This window comes from Phycodurus eques, chromosome 14 (assembly GCF_024500275.1).
Source record: "Phycodurus eques isolate BA_2022a chromosome 14, UOR_Pequ_1.1, whole genome shotgun sequence".
NCBI lineage: Eukaryota > Metazoa > Chordata > Actinopteri > Syngnathiformes > Syngnathidae > Phycodurus > Phycodurus eques.
In genome coordinates, this window is record NC_084538.1 from 17,917,050 (window position 1) to 17,943,513 (window position 26,464).

A 26,464-nucleotide genomic window follows, 5' to 3' on the forward strand; every position below is an offset into this window, starting at 1 on the left:
GCCCCCTCTCATATCTTGAAACAACATTTGTTCAGATCAAATGGACAACAGGGGCTTTGATTTATACTGTGCTGCTGCACAGTAGAAGTACACTGGCAGTGACCCTAGCAAGACGTGTGTTGGCACCGAACCATTTTCTTCATCTCGTATGTTTAAGGTCCATCTTTGTTCCTCACGTCTCCATCATCGAGTGTCCATAATGTCCATTATGTTTTCCTGTATGAAGGATAACTTGAGGCTTCACGGGTTTCCGAATTACTTGATGTTATTTCTGAAGAGCGCCTGGAATATATACAAGACAGATGTTACTCCCCTTTTTGGGAAATGCATTATTAATTACATTTGCTGCTTGTTGCAGTAGGATTAAGCCTAGACTCCATTTGTGATTTATACATTTTGATTGGTAAGAAACAATACAAAAGTGACTAACTGACCCCTGAGAGGAGTTTGCTGTCAAAGTAGAACCATTATTACCACCAACACGCAAATGAGCCATTTGTCGCTAAAGTAGCTACTAGAAGTAGAAGCGGGGAACCTATGAAGGCAAATTCCTTCTTTAATTTGTTTTCCAGCTTGATGTCCTCACACACTAGCCTGTTTGTTTATATGAACTTAGCCTTTCTGGATATCTCGTGAAAAACCACAAGACATCCAAAGCCACTTAAATACCTGCCAAAACAAGCAGCTACACAAAAAGTCAATGTGGATGACTGACCACGAATTTCACAAAAGACGACAGAAAGCTGTGCGTTTTGGCATGCGGTACTGAAAGAAAAATTATAATTGAATCAAAACTATTCAGCTCATTTGATATAGAATCAGGCTTTTATAGCCAGAGATGGGTAGTAACACGCTACATTTACTGCGTTACATTTTACTCAAGTCACATTTTCAATAAACTGTACTTGCCAGAGTACTTTAAATGCACCGTACATTTTACTTTTACTTGAGTATTTATGTGAAGGATTGATACCTTTACTGCGTTACAATGATCGATATGCCGTTCGCTACTTTTATTTATTCATTCTTGCGTGTGCGTGCCTATTTTTAGACTCCATTTTTTACTTCCGCATAGGGCGCCCGTTGCGCCAATCCAACGTGATCGCTAATGTAATTTGACTCCAATTCACCAATCAGACGACACAAAGCAGTCACATGAACGCGCACGTAGCCTTTGCCAGCCAATCAAAATGACTCATTTGGGGTGAAAAAACAGCCGCAGTAGTCTGTTTACTTTACATACTTTATAAAACAACAGCTTTGTCATGCAGCTCTTAAATTGTGACTGCCAAACTTGGATATTTCAGCCCACTTCTAACTTGAGGAAACACCTTGCGGTAAGTTGCAGGTGTTTCTATTGTTGTTTTGGCAGTGGATATGGCAACATTAGCACTATCCCTATGGTGTCGCACATGCACACACTGTCACTAAGTCTGGTCAGCAAACAGCTTCTTCATGAAGTCATTTAAGCGAATAAAGCAAATATTGTTTCTGTAGGGCCCAATGCATGTGTTGTTGTTGTTTTTTGGGCACTGATAAATTGTAATGGTGTCAGGTGTGTGTCGACTCCCATATATTATTATTTTAAAAATGTTTTTTGATGTTCATGCTCCGATTTAAAAAAAAAAAAAACTCACAAGTTACTCTTTAGTTGAGTATTTTTTTTCATTGAGTACTAAACACCTCTGTTTACATTATATGGACATATTTGACACAACATTTGATGGCTCTCAGTCAAGACACCAGGCTCTGGATAAGCTGCCGCTAGAGGGCAGTGTTGATTGTTAAATTCGTACGTTTCAAATTGGCCAGCCTCTACAGGTATAGGCGTCTTTTCCAACCTCCACTGAACCACAGCACATATTTTACATTAGAAAAATCTCAAGGCACGTCACCAAACAAGTGTCGCAAAAAGTACTGCATGTATATAATTCAGTGAATACACAGGGTAATTGTAGCTTCCGTTGCCTAGTACAACCCCAATTCCAAAGAAGTAGGGACACTGTGTTAAACATAAATAAAAACATAATGCAATGATTTGCAAATGATGTTCAACCTATATTTAATTGAATACACTACAAAGACAAGATATTTAATGTTCGAACTGATAAACTTGATTGTTTTTAGCAAATAATCATTAACTTAAAATTTTATGGCTGCAACACGTTCCAAAAAAGCTGGGACAGGTGGCAAAAAAGACTGAGAAAGTTGAGGAATGCTCATCAAACACCTGTTTGGAACATCCCACAGGTGAACAGGCTACTTGGGAACAGGTGGGTGCCATGATTGGGTATAAAAGGAGCTTCCCTGAATTGCTCAGTCATTCACGAGCAAAGATGGGGCGAAGCTCACCTCTTTGTGAACAAGTGCGTGAGAAAATAGTCGAACAGTTTAAGGACAATGTTCCTCAACGTACAATTTCAAGGAATTTAGGAAGTTCATTATCTACGGTCCAGAATACCATCAAAAAGGTTCAGAGAATCTGGAGAAATCGCTGAATGTAAGCGGCAAGGCCGAAAACCAACATTGAATGCCCGTGCCCTTCTATCCCTCAGGCGGCACTGCATCAAAAACCGACATCAATGTGTAAAGGATATCACCACTGAACACTTCAGAAAGCCAATGTCAGTAAACACGGTTCGGCGCAACATCCGTAAGTGCAACTTGAAACTCTACTATGCAAACCAAAAGCCATTTATCAACAACACCCAGAAACGCCGCCGGCTTATCTGGGCCCGAGCTCATCTAAGATGGACTGATGCACAGTGGAAAAGTGTTTTGTGGTCCGAACGAGTCCACATTTCAAATTTTTTTTGGAAATTGTGGACGTCGTGTCCTCCGGGCCAAAGAGGAAAAGAACCATCCGGACTGTTATGGACGCAAAGTTCAAAAGCTAGCATCTGTGATGGTATGGGGCTGTGTTAGTGCCAATGGCATGGGTAACTTACACATCTGTCAAGGCACCATTAATGCTGAAAGGTACATTACTGGAGAAACATATGCTGCCATCCAAGCAACGTCTTTTTCATGGACGCCCCTGCTTATTTCAGCAAGACAATGCCAAACCACATTCTGCACGTGTTACAACAGCATAAAAGAGTGCAGGTACTAGACTGGCTTGCCTGCAGTCCAGACCTGTCTCCCATTGAAAATGTGTGGCGCATTATGAAGCGTAAAATACGACACCGGAGACCCCGGACTGTTGAACAGCTGAAGCTGTACATCAAGCAAGAATGGGAAAAAATTCCACCTACAAAGCTTCAACAATTAGTGTCCTCAGTTCCCAAACGTTTATTGAATGTTGTTAAAATAAAAGGTGATGTAACACAGTGGTAAACATGACCCTGGCCCAGCTTTTTTGGAACGTGTTGCAGCCATAAAATTCGAACTTAATGATTATTTATATCAAGTTTATCAGTTTGAAAATTAAATATCTTGTCTTCGTGTATCGTTGTGTTTCGTTGTGTATTCAATGAAATATAAATCGAACATGATTTGCAAATCATTGTATTCTGTTTTTATTCATGTTTAACACAACGTCCCAACTTCATTGGAATTGGGGTTGTCGAAGAGCATTAAATTGTTCTGCCTGTCACTATACATCACTTGCAAAGATAGCTCAACAAAGATACATTATTTGCAGTGAGTGAATTATAGCTTTCAGACCAGTTAGGTGAAATTGGATAATTTACCGCGGCACACTCAATGATCTCTCATAGCGCACTAATATGCTGCGGCACAGTAATAGGGAATCACTGCACTATACGATGCACGTGTGCTTGTGTGATACCCGTCCTGTTGAGGAGGTTTTGGCGGGCTCTGATGAAGGCCAGGATGTCTGCATCAGCCTGCTGGTCTCCAGTCCGGGGGATAGAAGACGGTGAGAGAGAAGACTTGGAAAGGGTTCTGAAAGACAAACAAAGCTTAATGTGGATCGGCAACATGCATATTGTTCATTTATTCATCTACAACTTATCCTGTTCAGGGCTGTGTACTAGCTGGAGTTTGGGCGGAAGGCAGGGCGCAAAAGAGAAACAACTGTTTACATTGAACACCTATGGGATATTTTGCATCTTCATTGAACCTAAAATTCATATTTTTAGAATGTGGGAGGAAGTTGGTGCACCTTGAGAAAATGCACGCAAGGATGGATAGAACATGCAAAGTTCACACAGAAAGGATTGCCAAAGTCAAACCAAGAACTTCTCAATTGTGAGGCAGGCACGCTAACCATATGCTGTACTGTGCTGCCATGAATACCATTCATTTAATCAAAACATTGTGGCATATATTCAGTAAGCCATAACTTTCTTAATGTGTATGTGTGTATTTTTAGAAGCAGGATTTTTAAAGCCCTTTCCTCCATCTAGTTCTTGTTACATCCATCCATCCATTTTCTTGTCCTCATTAGGGTTGTGGCTTGTTCTTTTTCCAAAAGTTAGAATTTTAATATATAATGGAATTTCTATCATAAACAACTAAGACGAACTTTTATAGTGTTATGAAAGCTGAAAGAGTGGCTACCGCAAACATATGTGACATATGGTGTAGATAAAGCGCTATATACGGTAAATGTAGTCCATTTACCATTTTACCATTACAACATGCGTTATTTTCACCAAGGGTGTTACCATGGCTGTGTGAATAAGTGACACATTAAGCAATGCTGTGGATGCAAAGTGGTTCTGTAGTGATTGGAAGCACTTGGAATTAGACACTGAACCTGTATTTTCTGCTGATTGGCACTTTGCACATGTCTGGACGAATGTTGCAAGTACCCTTGTCTAGCACTCTTATGACTGATATGATGCTTAAATTGCACCATCAAAATGAAATCAAAGATTATTTTGACCTTCCCTTTGTTGAATCTACTGAGATGTTATGTTACATGGAAATATAGTACATGTACAATATCTTTTCGTTCATAACGCAAATGTGGTGGTGTAGTGGTGCACACAGCTGACTTTCATGAGCCAGAGTGGAATCGATTCCCGCTATGTAAATATGAGCGTGAATGGTTGTCTATCTCCATGTGACCAAACGTCAGGTGGGATAAACTACAGCTCCCTGTGACCTTGAACAATAAACCAGTGCTGGTCATGGAATGGATGAAAGTTTAACAAACAAACAACAACAAAAACGGAATTGTTGAAATTTTTGCAGATTTATTAAAAAAGAAAAACTGAAATATCACATAGCCATAAGTATTCAGACCCTTTGCTCAGTATTTAGTAGAAGCACTCTGGGTACGGAAATTATTCAGACCCCCTTAAATTTTTCACTCTTTGTTATATTGCAGCCATTTGTTAAAATCATTTAAGTTCATTTTTTTCCTCATTAATGTACAGACAGTATTCAGTATTCAGACCCTTTGCTGTGACACTCATATATTTAAATCGGGTGCTGTCCATTTCTTCTGATCATCCTTGAGATGGTTCGACACCTTCATTGGAGTCCAGCTGTGTTTGATTATACTCATTGGACTTGATTAGGAAAGCCACATACCTGTCTATATAAGACCTTACAGCTCACAGGGCATGTCAGAGCAAATGAGAACCATGAGGTCAAAGGAACTGCCTGAAGAGCTCAGAGAGTATTGTGGCAAGGCACAGATCTGGCCAAGGTTACGAAAAAAATTCTGCTGCACTTGAGGTTCCTAAGAGCAAAGTAGCCTCCATAATCCTGAAATGGAAGACGTTTGGGACGACCAGAACCCTCCCTAGAGCTGGCCGCCCAGCCAAACTGAGCCATCGGGGGAGAAGAGCCTTGGTGAGAGAGGTAAAGAAGAACCCAAAGATCACTGTGGCTGAGCTCCAGAGATACAGAGAAAGTTCTAACCATCACTGCAGCCCTCCACCAGTCGGGGATTTATGGCAGAGTGGCCCGACGGAAGCCTCTCCTCAGTGCAAGACACATGGAAGCCCGCATGGAGTTTGCTAAAAAACAAACAAAAAGAAAAACACCTGAAGGACTCCAAGACGGTGAGAAATAAGATTCTCTGGTCTGATGAGACCAAAATAGAAATTGTTGGCCTTAATTCTAAGTGGCATGTGTGGAGAAAACCAGGCACTACTCATCACCTGTCCAATACAGTCCCAACAGTGAAGCATGGTGGTGGCAGCATCATGCTGTTTTCTTTTTTTTCAGCTGCAGGGACAAGACGACTGGTTGCAATCGAAGAAAATATGAAGGCAGCCAAGTACAGGGATATCCTGGATGAAAACCTTCTCCAGAGTGCTCAGTACCTCAGACTGGGCCAAAGGTTCACCTTCCAACAAGACAATGACCCTAAGCTCACAGCTAAAATACCGAAAGAGTGGCTTCAGAACAACTACGTGACTGTTCCTGAATGGCTCAGACTGAGCCCTGACTTAAACCCAATTGAGCATCTCTGGAGAGACCTGAAAGTGGCTGTCCACCAACGTTCACCATCCAACCTGACAGAACTAGAGAGGATCTGCGAGGAGAAATGGCAGCTGATCCCCAAATCCGGGTGTGAAAAACTTGTTGCATCATTCCCAAAAAGACTCATGGCTGTTTTAGCTCAAAAGGGTGCTTCTACTAAATACTGAGCAAAGGGTCTGAATACTTGTGGCTGTGTGATATTTCAGTTTTTGTTTTTTTTAATAAATCTGCAAAAATGTCAACAATTCCGTTCTTTTTCTGTCAATATGGGGTGCTTTGTGTACATTAATGTGGGGGGAAAAAGAACTTAAATGATTTTAGCAAATGGCTGCAATATAAAAAAGTGAAAAATTTAAAGGGGTTCTGAATACTTTCCGTACCCACTGCATATGTGTGCGTGTGTGTGTGTGTGTGTGTGTGTGTGTGCTAATCCCATTAATACTCATCAAAAACATTTTAGAAATATTTAGCCGATATTTAAGAAAGACTGGTTGCTCTTTTACCTCCACTCTGATGAAGAAGTGAAGTCCTCTCGCACCGTATTGGGCCACGCCGGCTTGGGAATGCGTGTTCTAAAATGGAAAGTAATTCGAAATTTGCATTAAAAGCCAACTCATCTCAGAGCACGGTGAGGAGCACCTTTAAGCAGTCAAGACATATGATGAGAGTTCAGAGATGCTGGCTGACCTCAAGTCCTGACGCGAAGAACTTGAGCAGTCTCCGTCTGCTGGATGAGGTCTGTCAGTGCAGTTCACACCAGCCATTGCCTGCATGTATCTATTTGAACCACACGAGGGAGTCATAATGAAAACTTGTGCTGCATTGTGTTTGGTCTGAGACGATGCCAATATGTAGTAAATGGGTGCTGAACTAAAGTGCACAGATAGATAAGATTAGACATGAAATGTGGTGTGCTCGGATTGGGCTTCCTCTCACATTCCAAACTCCTCCGGTGTGAGTGGGAATGATTGTTTGTCTATTTGTGCCCTGTTTTCCCCGCCTCTCACCCGCAGTCATCTGGGAGAGACTCATGCCCACGCACGACCCTAATGAGGATAAGCGCTATAGAAAATGGATGGAGGGGTGGTCTTAACACAACTCTGAAGTACTGAATACTAACTGAAACATTTTGAAAGGATAATCAAAAAAACATGAGCGCTTTTATCATGGTCGTCGTTATAAACTAACAGCATACTAATTAATACAAAGCACTGCTATCAGGCCTTTCTTTCTTTTTTTTTATAGCAACAGAAGCCATTAATATGAAAGGATGGGTTGTGTGTTTGAAAACATATACTGAAATTGGGTATTGTATGTAAGGTATAAAAGGGAATTTAAAAGGGCTACCTTTAACACCATACAGCCATAAACCTGAATAAAACTACCATATGACAAGAGCTGACGGACAATTACAGCCCTAATAAAAACTGACTCGGGACGCCTAAGTTCGGGAAAGGCTGCTACACACGATCAGAAACATCGACTTGAGGGATGAATGAAAGAAACTCACTCAAAGCCTGGAGTGCCAGGTGAGGATGGCGGCAAGGTTCCACACAGGGATCTTGTCCGACTTCTGGTTTCATCTTTTGACTCCTATACATCATGTCGCACAGAGAGAGTCATGAGCAAACATACCACTGGCTTCAGTGACTTTTCCCTTGTTTAAATCAATGGCACATGTACTACTTCTAAAAACAAGGTGCCGCTTTGCTGGACAAGGTACCATCTATAAGAGTTCATCATCTTTTCCAATTTGTTTTTGATGATAAATTCCCAAACATGCCAGAAGAGTCTGCTTGTCAGATGCTTGTACGACCTCTGCGGACGTAAGCGACTTCTGTGTGATGTGACATTTGAATCCTTCTTATTTTTTACTCTGCTGTACAAATCGTATTAGGCAAACACAATATAATGATCATACCTGATATCAAAGTTCCCCAGAAAAACTCATGTTTATTGAACATAAATTCTACACATTGTCTTTTCCTCCGACTAACAAATGACCAAGGACCTTTCCTGTATGATGTAGAACAGAGGCTGCAAGAGTCACACTGGCGCCATAAAAGCTTCCCAAGTCAGGGACATATGCATATCAACTTACATGCACTCACGTGCCCTTAGAAACTATAGCTGACGCGCCAAAAAACCTCCATCGACAAAAGGATACATTTAAAGCCCTCTAATGTAGTTCTGATTTGAAACCGAGTTAACCATTATGTGTCCCCCGCTGTAGTTTATGTGGTCTTTCCACATGGGTAGTTAAAGAGAGGTGAACTCAGTCACCTGCACATTGGAAGCCTCCTCGTTCCACCACTTTTGGAAGTCCTTGTGGAGCTTGACCTTGGCCCTTTCCAGTAACAGCTGCAGGTGTTCAATCTCTGTCCGCAATACTTTCAAGTGGCAAGCAGTGCTCTTGTAACTGATATGAGTAGTAAAACCTTAGCATTAGCTCCAGTCAACGGGTATTGGAATTAGCTTGGGGTTCTTGCTCATTAATATACAGGAAGTGGATTGAAGCTCACATCTTTTTTTCTTGCTCAATGTGTTCACGCAGGTTTTCCTCCACTGGATCCACCTCCGCCCCGACGTCGTCGTGATTTCCAATCACACCTACAGTATGCACATCACAGTACAGTGTTCAGCATTGAGGATCTGAAGGTAAGACTTCAATTGGATTCTAGCATTCAACTGAGACTGGGATTTCTGCACTTTGAATGTTTTTAATCTTTTGGGGGATCCAGAAGAAACTTACCATAAGCGGCTCTCTGTCTTCGACGCGCTTCCAACTGCTTCTTAAACTCATCTGACAAAGTGAGAAGAGGAAAAAATTGAATGGAAATTGGAATTTTTCCAACGCTATTTAAAAGACAATGGAGGTCTCGTACCGATTTGTCAAGCCTCGAGCACAGAATCTACATAAAACCAATTGCCTCATACTGTACTTTAATTGCACACGACAAAATGGAGGGGGCTTGGTTATGTTCTGGGGCTGCTCTGCACGGTCTCTTGAATCTGTGCAGGGTACAAGGAAATGTCAAGACTATCAAGGCACTCGGGAGTGAAATTTGAAATGAGCTGTCCCGTGTCAGAAAGTTTGGTCTCAGCCACAGGTCGTGAATGCTCCAAAAACCAATGATCGATAACAAAAAGCTAAAACTACCCAAGAATGGTCAAGAACAAAAGGAAAGGCTGATTTATGCATCTGGCGCATTTCATACACAAGGTAAATGAATGTGCTTCATATGATTAAAAGTACAACAAAGAGGAGCTTACTAAAATTACAAAACAACATAAAGTGCATGAAAAAAAAAAAAAACAATTTTAAAGTGCTTTAAAAGAACTCAATCATAGGCATATGAAAAAAAAGATTTCAAAACATTCATACCTGGGGCTGTCTTCACTACTTCACTTCAATTTTGAAGTGGCCTTCTATGAGCCCTAACCTCAATCCTAATGAACATTTGGGGAACGAGCTGAAACATGCAGTCAAGAGAAGGCAGCTGGAGAAGTTGCTCACTAGGAGTAGACCAAAAGTCCTGTCAACCACTGCACAGGTTTCATTGAGAGTTCAAGAAATTGTTTGATTGCAGTGATTGCTTCAGGAGGCTGTGCAACAAGTTCAGGTTAAGGGTACCATCATTTTCATCCAGGCCAGTTTCATTCGTTATTCTTTTTAAATAAACCAATGCCTGAGTTTAGTTCATTTTCAGCACATTTTTATGGATTACTTTGGTCAGTTTTAAGTTATTTCAGTAACCAGTGTGGGCAATTGTTTTATTAACAGAGGGATACCAGCAATGTTTTCCATGTGCGTAACAGCATAGTGATTGTGGTTATCTACAAAACCCCTGTAAGCCTGTTTTTCAATGGGAATTTCTTACTTTGAGACACGTTGTTTTGTTTCACTGCACCATGTGAGCTGTGGTCAGTCCATGTTACACCTGTCAGTTTCAAGTTATTAAGGTGAATATTAAGCATTTTTCTTTCTTAAATGGGTGGGGGGGGGGGAAATACCAGCAATTTAGTCCACATGGTTATGTGTGTAAAATGAAAGCGCTACACAAGGGAGGGTTTGGAGGAGGAGCTTCAGGTTGCCACAGGTTTTCACACTGTGAAGGGGATAAGGTATCGTGAACAAAATGGTATATAGTATATACTAGTATAAAATGCGTGTAAAATGCTAGGAAGCTTTGAATCTACTCATTTCAGTCGTCGCTCGTGAGCACAGGGTGCACTTGAACATCTGTTTGGTCACGCCTCCTGTCTCTAAAGCCACTGATTGGCTAGTTCACCTCGCACCGAGTCGCTTTTAAAATATGAATGAAATTGAATTAGAGGCACTGGAGGGATGATTTAACAAAATATTCCGTCAGGTCATTAAAGACAAAAAGTGTTGGTTTTGCAAATTTCATCTTATATATTCATCCATCATATTCAGTGGCATGCTTTAAAAACAACATCTCAATTAAAGTAGTGTTCATGGATGATGTCTGAAGACAAGTTCACTTCCAGGCTTGGACTGAAAAGTCATGTTTTTAACCAATTATTTGCTGTCGGATGTCACTGCGAAACACGTGCTTAAGTACGAGCCCATATAATTTGTGTAGATTTAATTAATTACCTGACATCATCAAGAAGGTAGAAGTATCTCGGTGCCAATTGTTCTGGCACAGTAGCATATCCATTGTGAATTTGGATTTGTAGGATCCCAAGGAGCCAAACAAGATGTGCCTATAGCCGCTTACTAGTATTACTGATAAGCCTCAAGTGAAGGTAGTTTGATTATAATGAATAATTTAACCACTGAATACAGTCATTCATGCAACACGGGCTTTTGACAGTGTACATGCTAGAAGCATGGTGTCGATTTTAAGTACTTTGCCACCATGTTGTGGTGTCTCCATGCAAATACAAACCCCTTTTGGTGTCTGCAGGTTTTAGCAATTCACAGCAGGGCCCCATCCCTTTCTCCCGTAAATACCAGCGTTTAACTGTACAGTCAGGTTCCTTTACCCAAAGATAAAAAAGTGTTCTTCAAAATTGAAAGACAGCCTGAGCATTATACCAGTAGCTCAGGTCTGGAAGGACTTAGCTTAGGTAACATAAGGTCTAAGGCTAAAGGGATTGTTTCGGGTCAAAGGGCCCAAAATATGGAAATTAGCACTAGTTGCATGAGTGGTGCCGTTTAACTTCTTCCAGTTCTTCCAGGGATATAAAGAGTTATGTCCGAAATGCAAAACGACTTGTCTGTCAAAATAACGATTGACATCTCAGCACTAAAAGTCCACACATATGGCTTAGGTGACCTTAAACTGCTCTGGGCAAATAATTCTGTGAATTGTTTTTGCGTCTCACTCTCTAAATGCACGTGGGAAGCGTTTATTGTTCTGCCATGCTAATCTGCAGCAGGAACATGCAGCAGACTGCCTTTCCTACTTGCCGTTGCCATTCCATCTGAATGACTCCCCAGACACAGTACCAGAGACTGCTGCTGTTTTCTCCATTCTCTTAACCACAATTCCCAGGTCTGGTTCATAGATGTCTGCAATGCCTGTCCAGAGACAAGCAGATACACACGCTGCACACCTACAGTACATGATGATGATGATGTCTGGTTTGCGTGTGCTTGTGCAAAAGCGACTGTACATATTATGAGTGGTGAGACCTGGGTTATGTACTGTATGTCTGGTTCCAGTAAACCTATGCTTCCGCATGGTAGCACATGTGGCCACCAAGACATTATCTGCTCAGAGACTTGGTGGCAAAGGCAGATAGTTCAATTCAATCTGGCAATAAGGCAGACATGTTTCTGTGTAGTGGAGAACCAATATATTCAAACCCTTACAATTGTCCTATCAGAAATAATCTCATTGGAAAAACATTCCAATGCATGTATGGAAGTGATGAATACTGAATTCTTGATGGAGCCAAGACTCACCACCGCTCAGGATGAACTGTGTCTCGTCAGCACATTAACGTTTATATTTGTTTCACATGAAAACGTCACCCGGTGATCGGATCAATGCTAACATTTCTAGCCTGCATCCAGGGAGCAAACAATTGATCCAAAGAGCTTCTGAAAGTGAAACAGGAAAAATATTTTGAAAATTGAACCACATCAACCGGGGTGGCAGATATGCATGTAATTGTAATGATTTGACATTAAAGAGGGACTGTGAGCGAGGAGGCAAGCATCATCCAAAAGGCTATTTAAATAATTGCCTCACTTGTGGGACGAACACTGGGTTAACATATGGGTAACTCATCTTTTCATCATTCTCTTTGCCAATAATTAAAAGCTTGAAATTCCCAAATGAAAATATTGAATTTCATATGTGAGGAACATCTCACAGCCACAACTGTTGAGTAAATATTAAGCAACTGAACTCAATTACAGTTAGGAATATTCTGGTATACACAGTACTAACCAAAAAGGAAGTCGTTTCAGCTTCAGATGAAATGAAATGGACTGTATATCAGATAGTAAGACAAGTAAATTACTGAAGCAATTATGTGTAGGAGTGAGAGCTTTTCAAGGTATTGGATGGCGGGATCTTCTGTGCTGAGTTTCCATAGCAATCCCCCAGGTCTCGTACATGTAGACTCTGGAAAGTGATCCTGTAGCCAGTCAAAGGTTTATAGTGCCAGCTCCAAAAACTGAAAGGGGTGTTGGATGCGTGGGAGATATTGGCTAGGTCCGGTATTACTACTCGGGGTTGCCAATGTTTTTAGCCATGACTGTATATGCTGCAGGTGCCATAATACAGATGGTTTACTGATACTTCTTGGACAAGAGCTAGACACTGAAAAGTAAAACGGAATGCCACAGACACTGTAAAGTTCAAAATCTGACCAATATTTTCAGGTAAAATGCAAGTTAAGTCGCACAAAACTTCAGAGTCAGAACCATCGTCACACATGCCGTGACAATATATATATATATATATATATATATATATATATATATATATATATATATATATATATATACATACACTGAGGATGCAGTATAGATCGCAGTTAACCTGGCATCAAAGGATCAACAAACAAGGATTAACAGTTATCATTATGTGTTATGCCTTTTTAATTGGCTTTTTTGTGGTTTCGCGCAGGCGGCACGGTGGACGACTGGTTAGCACATCTGCCTTACAGTTATGAGGACCGGGATTCAAATCCCGGCCCCCTCCTGTGTGGAGTTTGCATGTTCTCCACACGCCTGCGTGGGTTTTCTCCGGGCACTCCGGTTTCCTCCCACATCCTAAAAACATGCGCGGTAGGTTGATTGAAGACTCTAAATTGTCCTGAGGTGTGAGTGTGTGCGCCAATGGTTGTTTGTTTGTATGTGCCCCGCGATTGGCTGGCGACCGGTTCAGGGTGTACCCCGCCTCTCGCCCGAAGATAGCTGGGATAGGCTCCAGCACGCCCGCGACCCTAGTGAGGATAAAGCGGTACAGAAAATGGATGGATGGATGGTTTCCACCACCCCTCCAAAAAGGACATGGCTCATAAAGTGAACGTGAGAAGAGAAGAACATACAGCACACTGTGGGAGTCACGTGAATTCAAAACAGAAAGACTCCAGTGTCAACTCAGTGTCCTACATCATCAACGTTAAGGTAGAATCTTCTCTTGTTTTTACCTTTTCGAAATAGCAGCGGTTAACTCCTTTATTCAGCCGTAGCAGTGAAGAACGGTAACCAGTGAGACGTGTGAGAGGCATAACCGTGACTCACCTTCGCACTGCCCCTTTGTCATTCAAGACATTTCTGTTTTAATATTACCAGTTAAAATGTTGTCTGTACATACACTTAATACTGTATACTATGGTAAGTAAGAGGAGCAAGGCCAGATTGTAAAAGGATGGTTTACGTCATTCCCAGTGTGATATTAAAGTCCTAAGTCACACATATGCATATGACCTACAGTATATGAATCAGGATCCAAGTGTGATGAATTGGTTGACTTTACAGCGATGAAATGCAAGGATAACAATGACGACATACACAAAACAGAGACTTTGGGCAATTCTTAAACTATTCCTGACATCAAAGAAATCCATGAAAGAGGAATTTTACCACTGTGTCAAAATACTGTACGAGAAATGAGCAATGCTTCGTTACACATCAGTCCTCTCATCTCACCTCTCCGGGACGTGCCTGTGGGCTCAGACACCGAACTTCCTCAAATGCAGATCAACCTAATCCCCCTCCCATTATCTTAGAAGTCATGTTGTGGATGTAAAGCAACCGTTTCGAGCTCTAATCCACAATCAATATTTCCGGGCTGGAGGACAAACTTGTAATGCCGCATATTTACCACGGTGAGATCAAGATCCCAGGATGATAATAAATTCTATCCAGTTTCTGTGTGTGTTGATTTGAGTGAATGTAAAAAAATAAAAATAAATCAATAGCCTGTTAAATCAGCATGTGTTGCCATTTGAAATCCTCAACACGGCTATTTAAGCGATCAAATGTCATTAGACACAATAAGAAATGTTTCTGCACAAGAGTTATGTGTTGAAAACGAATTAGGAAACAAAAATAGTTATTTATACAAAACTGAGCGTTGGACACACAATCTGTGTTTTTACTGGATTGGGGTGCGAGCAGGTGATAATAGCTCAGTGAGCAGTAGTTATGTTTAATCTTGTGGGAAACGGATACAAAGAAGACAGGCTGTACTCCGGAAATGATGTCTTCAAAACCTTTCGATATTTCTATCATTAAAGCTGAGGGGACATGAAATACAAAATATCATATGCTCTATATGAGAGTGCGCTGCATTAATCCTTCACGTCTGGTGCCGAAATCGAGGGTTCCTGTCCATATCCTGCTGCTATGTATACTCTTCAATATGTGCACCAATGATCTTTCAAAATAAATATATGTCTGTGCACTTTTTGGACCGAAGGGCTCAGAACATATGCTCCTTCGTTGAGCTTCGATTCTATGACCATATGAAGCGGCCAAGAATAATCCTGTAAACCAAGGAAATGTTTGGACAAATGTCTGCAGAGGCTGCTATTCCTTGCTTTGATTTTGAGCCCAATGCTGAAAACATCCAACCGACAAAGCAGTAAAAAGCTTCTATCTATATTGCACTGTTTCTACAGTCTACTTCAACCAAGAGACAAATATTGCATTTAGTTTCCAAGCAGAGCTTCCAAGATGGCAGGCAAGCACACCGAGCTTAATATTATAGCACCACTTTCCAGCCAGAGGAGGCAACCACCGTCCACTAAAAACACTCCTCAGCGAGAAGGAATGCAGCACCATGTGTCTAATAATGCAGTAATACTTAACAGTGTCAAGACGTTTGCCGGGTGTTTTTCCAAAATCGAATACATTTGTACGCATTAAAATGCAGACTTAAGAGTAGCATTCTAAGGGCGCGTTAGTACTGTATGTATTGGCATGTTTTAGCCCCCAGGTGCGATCAGTGGCAGAAATCATGACGCATAATAATCTACTGCATGTATGTATGTACACACGTGGACAAAATTGTTGGTACACCTCCATTAATGAAAGAAAACCCCACAGTGGTCACAGAAATAACTTGAATCTGGCAAAAGTAATAATAAATACAAATGTAATGTAAATTAACCAATGAAAAGCAGGCATTCTTTTTTGGAATTGTGGTTCAACAAAATTATTTTCAAAAACAAACAAGTGAAACAGTCCTGTTTCGTTACTTATCAATAGTTGTGAGCTAAAAAGCCCAAGGTCTTGTGATGTATTGTTGGAAGCGGTTACAATACTTTGCGTCTGTCGGCAGCCATTGTGGCATAAATGCATCTTCGGTCCAGCGCATAATGAAGGATGAAAATAATGTCAGGGTGACAGCTGTAATGCACAGTACAATCGGCATCGACTTCAACGGTGAAGTAGCTTCATTTTGTATGTTGTTGATACTATGTATGTTTAAGAGTAGGAAAAGTGTTTACGAGTATAGGAAATGGTAGAGGTTAATAGGAGTGTGGGAAATATTAAGTGTAGGACTGGAGGGATTCATACAACTTAAGAATATGTAAAACAAAAAAACAAACATGGCTGCTACATCGCAGAATTCACCTAATGCGGGGGTGGTCTAGAACCCAAACCCCCGCGATAAAAGAGGGATCACTGTATACTCTAACGGCTGAAGACTTGAAAATTATGCTGTCATTTACATTGGCAGAAGAAAAGAAAGAGAGAAATATCATTTGCAAAATGATTTTGAACACGGTCGATTGAGTATGTGAACCACATGGAGCCCTACATTTGCGGCATACCCACGGCTTGTCTACCACTTTTGTCGAGTGACTGGCAGGATACACTCTGCGGTTTTTGGGAGACAAATGAAGAAATGGCAATAATGGAGGAGAATGATCATTCAAAATGAGATTGAGGGCAGTAAGACAATGGATTGTTGCAGTGAGCAAAGCGGAGACTGGAGAGTACAATACTAGTGTCCAGAGCTAAGGCACATAAAAGCGGTGAAGTTAATGTTTGGTTCTGAGTCCGGTTTTGTCATTTCTTGACTTGTATCCTTGAAATTGACAACGTTGCCATAATGCCACATCTGCAACCCAAAAGAAAAAGTACGGCAGAAGTACTGGGATTACAGCCATGGTGAGCAGAGTACGTACTATGCAGTGAAAAAGGGGCAAAAGTGGTATGCATTGCTCTCACATAGTCATTACTAAATGAGCAGGCAGGCAGGTTACATCTGCACTACTCACTCTAAAGAAACTGAACCCTTACAATGTTAATATCATTGAAATATTCCACAGGTCTGAATATTAGCACAAAGCTAAATCCTCAGGCAAGAAGTCCTGTATTTACCCAAACATAATTCATTCATAAAAATTATTCCATTCATGGCAACAACTTACTGATTTTGTGTTTGGCGTCGTGAAGTTGCTCCCCAAGTTTTCTGGCTTCTGCTGACCTGTTTTAAACAATAAAAGTACTCGACTATTTTCTAATTGCTGTCAAACAGTCTTCAAAGACTTTTTTAAAGGCAACATGCATTCCCCTCACCCCCCTCCCACAATTTAAAACTGTTCTTTGGTGTCTTAATATCCTGCTTTAGTCAAAGTACCCCAAGGATCAAAAATGATCAGACACTTTTCACCAATGTCAATGAAATTAGCCAGTTTTGAAGGGACGGTCCTGTCCCTTCAAAACTGTGGGGTCTGCCAATGCAAGAGTAGCTTTCATTACCATGACGACTAGGAGAAGCGCAAGGCAATGGTTACTTGTTGAGTCCCGAGTTTAACAAAATCTAATCTAGCTAATTGTGTTTCAAACACCGCAACGCACACTTGTACAGGTTTGACCTTTGACCTCAGCTACCCTGTCCATCTCGTCAGATATCACTCAACTTGATCATTTTGGCTCTGACAGAGACACAATCTCTGAAATGTTAAAGATTGGTTAAACATAGAACACTGAGGTGAAACGTCTTTGGATGCGGTGGACTACAAACTCTACTGTTTTGGGGACTACGATTATGGGCGGATAAATCTTTTCTTTTAATTATCATCTTAAGTCAGTGAACTACCTCTGTTTGAGCAGACTCTTGTTGTCTTCAATGATGTGATGGTCCTTATGGTCTGTGATAAAGGTCTCAAAGGCCTCTTGCTTTCCCATTGAGAGCTGCGGTCCTAAGAACAATAAAACACAATAGCGTGAATCACTGCAATACTCCACACATCAACCCCATCCAAACATGGCTGCTAGCTTTCAATACATCTGATATAAATCAGTCAACAGTCTGATGTGAAGTCTCGACGAGATCTGAGTTGATCTACATCCACAGGCATACCCCAACTCCTGAAAACCAGATGGGAGCTCAAACCCCACTGGCATTGTCAACTTCCCACCTACAACTCATAACAAAAATAAGGGACATAGTGTCTGCCAGGAAACACAGACACAAATACTGGATGCAGTAAACATCCATTTAGAACGCATCAGCGATATATGAAAGAAACTCCCCTCATGGCAGTTTTAGCAACTTACCACATCCAAGGCAGGGAAGGACATACTGTAAGTTCGGACGGAATCTCCCAGCGGTAGTTGCTTTTTAATGGGCTCATAATATGGTTTAACAACCACTTTTATTATAGCCGTAAACACAGGTTCATGCTTCTAACACTCAGGCCATTGTATTACTTGTAAATATGAAATTTAATTGGTAAGATACTGAATGCAAAAGATGGTGATAGGCAACGCTTGACACTGCTTCTATAGGTTAGGTTAGTTTTTATATTTCCGTGCCTAAAAAGCCTTAATTCACAACTATTATCAATGATATAATAAATAAAATATATGTTGCAAACATGGTATTATTTGGCAATTTGCCAGTGCCATGAAAAGTTTGACACATGAATTTTGATGAATTCAATGCACCTTTGTCAAATGTGTAGTATTTTACGACAAAGTAGACATAGGAGACAGCTACTCATGCGGGATTGGGACATTGGGGAATTCAGCCGTTATTTTCGGAAAGGCCTGATTGAAACCAGCAGGAATCTCCTAAACGTGTTGCTTCAGCCAACCTAGTTGAGTCCTGGGGGTTCGTAAGGGAAATGCATTGCATTTGACTCTTAAAGGGTAACTAACATTCTGGGAATATGTTCGGAATGACGTCGTTTACATTGTACTCACATCATCTGTGGGGTAATGAGATCACATGGATAACGTTACTAATTCTTTTCCGTGCCCCAAGTAGTGACAGACGGCCGCAGAGGAATGTGTTGGGATGACATTTTTCTTGTCTTTTCTCTAAACATTACAAAATAAAAAGCTGTGATGTTAAGCCTAATGATATATTTCCCTCAATGCTTTACACGACTTACTGTTATTTGCAAAGGGCAAGGACCTGCTCATGAGAATGAAAAAGAGACACCATATTGGGCGTGCTTCTATTGTGGTCTTCTGACAGGTAGACTACGACGGAAAAAAACCTCAGCCGAGTTCATAGATGTGTGTATAAAGCCTGCTCGAGCCATCAGCATCTCATTATATGCTAGCAGAGTTTATAGTAAAATGTAAGTCTTGACGTCTCAAGTCTCCTGTCAGCCCTAAGAAGCCTAATACAAGTCATCACCGGCCTGAATTACTACAGGAACACCTTTTATATTCGTTAGCTCGAAAAACAACACGTCCATCTGTACTTGTGAGGGTCAAAAATAAATCAACCTGAAAGGAAACTCACATGTGAAGTAGTTCAGTCTGCAACTTGCAAGGGACACAATAGAACTGTAGTTCAGACAACATCTACATTTTGTAATAAGGGCAGACTACTTCCAGTGTGGTCATCAAAAAGAAATAGAACTCCCTACTGGCCATGTTTTATGTGTTGGAAAAGTTAGAATGATGTGCTATGGAAAGAGCGGAGCGAATTATAGCAGGAATGGTTTCCACGGAAAGGTCATCATCATTACATTTACAGCTTTTCAACAGGGGACATCTGTTAAGCTTGCAGTTACAATAGAGGCTTTTTGGATGCAACACCAGAAGAAACATTCATTCAAATATAACCATCCAATGACCGACCCAGCATGAAAATAAAGATGTGGGTCAATATCACTGTAAAGTGAGTGCCTTTGGTGTCCTCATCAGAATCACTCAGTCATCATGAAAATGTAGCGTAATAATGAATCTCTGAGGTCTTATTGCAAGTGGCTGCACATTTATAGACATACCAGTTCAATGAAAATTCTATCAAAATGTGTTTCCTTCATTTTGTACAATTTTGTTCATTGGCTTTTGGTATGTCCCACACAGTGCTCTGCTAACGACATAAAGTGTGTGTAAAAAGTGGTTAAGTTATTCGATACGATGAGTAATTTAATCATGTTGATTTTATTTTCATAATCATATTGAACATTTTGCATGTGTTCCTTAAATTGCTGTGCACCCTGTAATTATGGGGTAACTGCCCCTTTTACGAAAGCCTTTGATGTGATATTATGACCAGCGATTTGTCTTTCTTCAGTGCTGGATAAAACAGTAGATAGTTGCAGAATAAATATCTGTTAATTTTTTTCATCACATTATGTGTGTAGTTGGATGTGGTCAGGCTTAACATGTCCACGCTGTCATCGTGAAATATCAATTAATATTAAAAAAAAAAACTTTCAGAAATCTCAAATATATTTGTTAAACAGTACAAAGTCAGCTTGAGCTACTGGATCATGTTGCTAAGTGAAGTTGCTCATTAGATGCTAACATTACCCACAAATGTCCACCCTGTCATTGTCTACCTGTTAGCAAGCTCCAATATTTAGCTATTTATGCAGGCATATATGGTATGGCATGGTATGGTATGCTATGGTAGCATTTTATTGTCAGTCCTTAATATACTGTATGTGGAACATAGAAGTGGCCAAATTACATTTCCAAAAAGCCAACATCACCCAAAAAATAAATAAATACAATTAATTTGCGTAATCAACACAAATAACCATTTTATGATGTACATAATACTAGTCTCCATGTGGGTCAAGGGAACTCCAGATGTAAAACACATTATGCATTATGATATTATATCATGACACATACGTTTTATGCACTATTTTTGTTGTTAACAAAGTAGAAAAAAAACAAAGTGTAAGAAAAATAGTGGAACATCCCAAAGCGGACATGTCTGAGTTGCTGAGAAGGTACCAACATACACACAGCAAAATGAACAATAACATACAGTATAGAGGTGTAGGGAAGCAATACAATTAAGTACTTATTGTATAGTCTATCCAAAGTACAGCACAAGGAAAATAAATCCAAATCATGACATTAATTAGGGTATTTTTCATGCAGGTATCGGAAGAGTTGATGACCTACTTTTGTGCCCATTTTGTTAAACTGTATTTGTTTGAAAACTAAATTACAGTTTGGAATTTATAACCCCAATTCCAATGAAGTTGGGACGTGTTAAACATAAATAAAAACAGAATACAATGATTTGCAAATCATGTTCAACCTATATTTAATTGAATACACTACAAAGACAAGATATTTAATGTTCAAACTGATAAACTTCATTGTTTTTAGCAAATAATCATTAACTTGGAATTGTATGGCTGCAACACGTTCCAAAAAAGCTGAGACAGGTGGCAAAAAGACTGAGAAAGTTGAGGAATGCTCATCAAACACCTGTTTGGAACATCCCACAGGTGAACAGGCTACTTGGGAACAGGTGGGTGCCATGATTGGGTATAAAAGGAGCTTCCTCATTCACATTCACAAGCAAAGATGGGGTGAGGTTCACTTCTTTGTGGACAAGTGCGTGAGAAAATAGTCGAACAGTTTAAGGACCATGTTCCTCAATGTACAATTGAAAGGAATTGAGGGATTTCATCATCTACGTTCCATAATATCATCAAAAGGTTCAGAGAATCTGGAGAAATCACTGCATGTAAGCGGCAAGGCCGAAAACCAACATTGAATACCCGTGACCTTCGATCCCTCAGGCGGCACTGCATCAAAATCTGACATCAATGTGTAAAGGACATCACCACATGGACTCAGGAACACTTCAGAAAACCAATGGCAGTAAATACAGTTTGGCACTACATCCGTAAGTGCAACTTGAAACTCTACTAAGCAAAGCAAAAGCCATTCATCAACAACACCCAGAAACCCCGCCGGCTTCTCTGGGCACGAGCTCATCAATGATGGACTAATGCAAAGTGGAAAAGTGTTCTGTGGTCCGACGAGTCCACATTTCAAATTGTTTTTGGAAATTGTGGATGTCGTGTCCTCCGGGCCAAAGAGGAAAAGAACCATCCGGACTGTTATGGACGCAAACTTCAAAACCCAGCATCGGTGATGGTATGGGGCTGTGTTAGTACCAATGGCATGGGTAACTTACACATCTGTCAAGGCACCATTAATGCTGAAAGGTACATACAGGTTTTGGAGAAACATATGCTGCCATCCAAGCGACGTCTTTTTCATAGACGCCCCTGCTTATTTCAGCAAGACAATGCCCAACTACATTCTGCATGTGTTACAACACCATGGCTTCGTAGTAAAAGAGTGCGGGTACTAGACTGCCATACCTGCAGTCCAGACCTGTCTCCCACTGAAAATGTATGGTGCATTATGAAGCATAAAATACGACAACGGAGTTGAACAGCTGAGCTATACATCAAGCAAGAATGGGAAAGAATTCCACCTACAAAGATTCAACAATTAGTGTCCTCAGTGGTAAACATGACCGTGTCCCAGCTTTTTTGGAACGTGCTGCAGCCATAAAATTCTAACTTAATGATTATTTGCTAAAACCATGAGTTTATTAGTTTGAACATTAAAGATCCTGTCTTTTTAGTGTATTCAATTAAATATGGGTTGAACATGATTTGCAAATCATTGCATTCTGTTTTTATTTATGTTTAACACAACGTCCCAAATTCATTGGAATTGGGGTTGCAGTTCGTTTTCTTATGCTTCTTACATTTAATTTCATATATATTATTTGGGTTACCATATGATATGGCAAAAACAAACACCAAATGGTATATTGAATTGCAGTACATCCAAGTAAGCAAAGTACAATAAACCTAATAATTGTAAGTAAGTAAATTAAACATGACATGCATCTACAACATACACACAACAGGGTAAACCACATCATCAGTATTCAGTGTTTAAGATATTACTCATGATAAAACATGATCCATTTAAGTCCACAACAATTGATATGCTCTTAAATCTATGTGACAACGATGCATTCTATCTTCATTAGAGGCCATCACCCATTGTGCTCTAAAACATGAACATGAACAAACCTCAAGAAAGCATTTCTTCATTGGTGCAGAGTTATGGTATTAGTGTGGCCCTTCACTATATTGTCAAGGTCACAAGGTCAGTTTTCCCACCTGCTATTTAATACTTTTTTTTAAATGACAGACTTCATTACCAAATATGAAAAGCTACAAGTATGAAAATGTTATTTGAAACCTGTTTTCCAGATTTTACTGTGCGCTTTTGCCAAAACTAACTTTGTGCAAAATTTGTTCACAGGGTCACTTATTATGGTTGGAAAGCAAAAGACTCTTTTCAATGCATAGTGTTCTGGAGACTGACAGGAGTGACCCGAGTCCTCTGATTAGATTATGGAGCAGCTGGATCATTTACATGGACTTTCATGTCAGTCATGCGCGTCTCATGTGGAGTAGGTATATTTATGCAAGTGGACCATGACTGGATGTAGACATTTTCAGATTTAGTTCAGAACATGATCATTGGAGTAAAAGCATTATTACATGCAATGCAAAGTTTCTTAATGTTAATATTTGCTTTGAAATGAAACATTTTGGCGTGGACACAATGCACAAAACCCGATTGTGACAGCGTTATCAAATAGCCATGATAGCTATCTAGGATTTAGTAGTAGTTGAAGAGCAGCAGATGCTTCACTTCCTTAGGTCACCACGAGGAAGAGGTTGCATTGGAGAATATTATCTACCATGCAAAAAAGTAACTAACGCCAGGTGAAATTATGGTCTACATTAGATCACCTACCATTCAAAAAGACATATAATGTGCTACATATGACCACTGCCCCGCCAACATCATAATGTTCCACGTTCCATTTCCCAGATTGATTGATTTGCCTACCAGTACCTTCATCTGTCTGGCCTGGATTCAAATGTGTGTTTATTTTTCTAATAGGCTCGTCTTTCAGAGACGCTGTTAGCAATTAGCCCTTCACTGGCCTTTTCACCGCACTGGGCACAGATATACAAAAATGAGAGGATGGGGGAACTGTGGTTAAAGCAGACAGGAGCGCAGCCTCAGTTTGATGAGTTGCTGGCTCAAAATCCCTGCCCAGTGGCTATGACTGAACTAGTTATGAAAGCTGGGGTTTATCATCATCCACTTACACAAAACCAGGCAGGAAAAGTTAAATAAATGCAGCCATGCAGCCGCTGCATCTAAGCGTCTCACCGCTTAAATGGCTTCACTCGCCGTAACCTCCGCATTCCGTTTGCATTCAAGGTAAGTTTAAAAGTACACTGACTGGCCCACAAAACAAAACAGGAGTTACTTGTTCTGCAGACTTCATCACACCAGCATGCTGTATGTTTTCTTTTTTTTTTTCCTCCATTTAGATTATTATCTAAACCCCTCAAAAGGATGCGGCAATGTGATGACGTTCTACTTTCAGAACACCAAGACACATCTGGGAGCAATCTGACAGATAATGAGACCTCTGGTCAGTAACATTATATTCACAATATTTATGTGTACATTTACAGAATAGAAACACCACAAATATCTCTGAGCATCTTTATCTTGTTTATGTATTTAATACGCTACGAATTATCATATAAGTCGTGTGAGTTCAGAGCGGGAATTCAGGGATTTGGTCTTAGTCATTTGTGTCACTTGTGTTGACATAATGGAATTTTCGGTCCTGCTCCAAACTTCACGTTCCAGAATGCATCATGGATATGAAACAAATCATTAAGTGTGCCCACACCTGCTGAGCACATCTCAATTGAAGAATCTAAATTGTCCGTAGGTATGAATTAATGCGCATGGTTGTTTGTTTATATGTGCCCTGCGATTGGTTGGCAACCAGTTCAGGTTGTACCCCGCCTCCTGCCCGCAGTTAGCTGGGATAGGCTCCTCCATACCCGCAAACCTAGTGAGGATAAGTGGTGTAGAAAATGGATGGGTGGATTCAAAAAGAGCAAAATACATTGACCGGACTGATGCTACTTTTATTGCTGTCGGCATACGACCCTTTACTAGCTTGGGGACAACGGCGGGTTTCATAAACATGCCGCGGAGTGGATGCTTGAGCCCCGTTAATAGGATTCCTTTGCAAACCTCGTTGTGGCACTGACCTCAGATGGCTGGCCGCTGAACTAGTTGACCGTTCGGGCACTATATTACTGCAGAATGGGAGATGAAAAGCAAGGTACTTCAGACACGCCGAGTACGACAGTCACTACTGATGATTTAAGCAAAGGTTTGACAGAAGCTGAGGAGGGTTCGTGTGACCAAATGTATTGGTACATCTCAATAAATTAGAATATGGTCGAAAAATTTACTTCAGTACTCATACATTATAAAGATTCTTGGGAAAATACTTTTCAGAAGGCAAATTCCTGCCTGTTTTCTACATACAAAAATCATTTTCATTGTTTATTGGTTGTTCCATAATATTCTAGTTTCTAGAGATGGTGAATTTTGTGTTTTCATTTGCTGTAAGCTATGATTGTCAAAATTATACATATACTGTATATGATAAATATCACAAAATCTTTCACTTTGCGTGGGTTTAGTACATCTCTATAATATGGGTTTCCCTTTTTTGAATTGAAATAATTGAACTAAATTAAGCTTTTGACACTATACTAATTTATTGAGCAGTACCTGTTACTATACCTGTGACTACTGACAATGGCAGGAATATAGATAATGCCGTCACAGCTGCCAGGCTAGTTATGCTATCACTTTTATTTTCCAAGGAGCTATTTATTTGTAAAATATACTTTGTTGATAAGAATGCACCACAGAAGATGGGGGATTTCTCCAGCAGATACATTTGTTTTTTTATTAATATCATTTTTACATGTTGGTAATGCCAAAAAAATTCATTAAAAAAGGCAAGAAAATGTGTTTTTGTATCTAGAAAATATCGAACCATGATACGTAAGTGGAATTGAGTTCAACCGCTCTCAAGAGGACTGAAAATGTTGTGTATTGTTGCACCCCTAATACATCCATCAATCCATTTTCCATACCCCTTCTCCTCACTACGGTCGCCGAGGGCGTGCTGGAGCCTATCCCAGCTATCTTCGGGCAAGGGGCTGGGTACACCCTGAACTGGTCACCAGCCAATCGCAGGGCACATGTAAACAAGGCAGGGATTTGAACCCCAGTCATCAGGACTGTGAGGCAGATGTACTAACCAGTCATCTACCGTGCTGCCCCCCCTAATACATGTGTGTGTGTGTGCGTGTGTGTGTGTGTGTGTATGTGTATATATATATATATATGTCTATATATATATATATATATGTATATATATATATATATATATATGTATAT

At 40.3% G+C, this 26,464-nt stretch overlaps 1 protein-coding gene across 1 annotated transcript in view; it reads right to left on the reverse strand.

Annotated features, from left to right (window-relative positions):
* Positions 1-3,752: 3,752 nt before the first annotated feature.
* kif6 (kinesin family member 6) overlaps positions 3,753-26,464 on the reverse strand; it is a 51,225-nt gene continuing 28,513 nt past the window's right edge. The window contains exons 14-22 of the mRNA XM_061696934.1: positions 17,952-18,054; positions 17,281-17,336; positions 9,158-9,208; positions 8,928-9,015; positions 8,689-8,824; positions 7,916-7,998; positions 7,093-7,182; positions 6,909-6,977; positions 3,753-3,906 (exon numbers count right to left, since the gene is read on the reverse strand). Coding sequence (XP_061552918.1) covers positions 3,753-3,906; positions 6,909-6,977; positions 7,093-7,182; positions 7,916-7,998; positions 8,689-8,824; positions 8,928-9,015; positions 9,158-9,208; positions 17,281-17,336; positions 17,952-18,054 — 830 coding nt within the window. The remainder of the gene's footprint in view (positions 3,907-6,908; positions 6,978-7,092; positions 7,183-7,915; positions 7,999-8,688; positions 8,825-8,927; positions 9,016-9,157; positions 9,209-17,280; positions 17,337-17,951; positions 18,055-26,464) is intronic.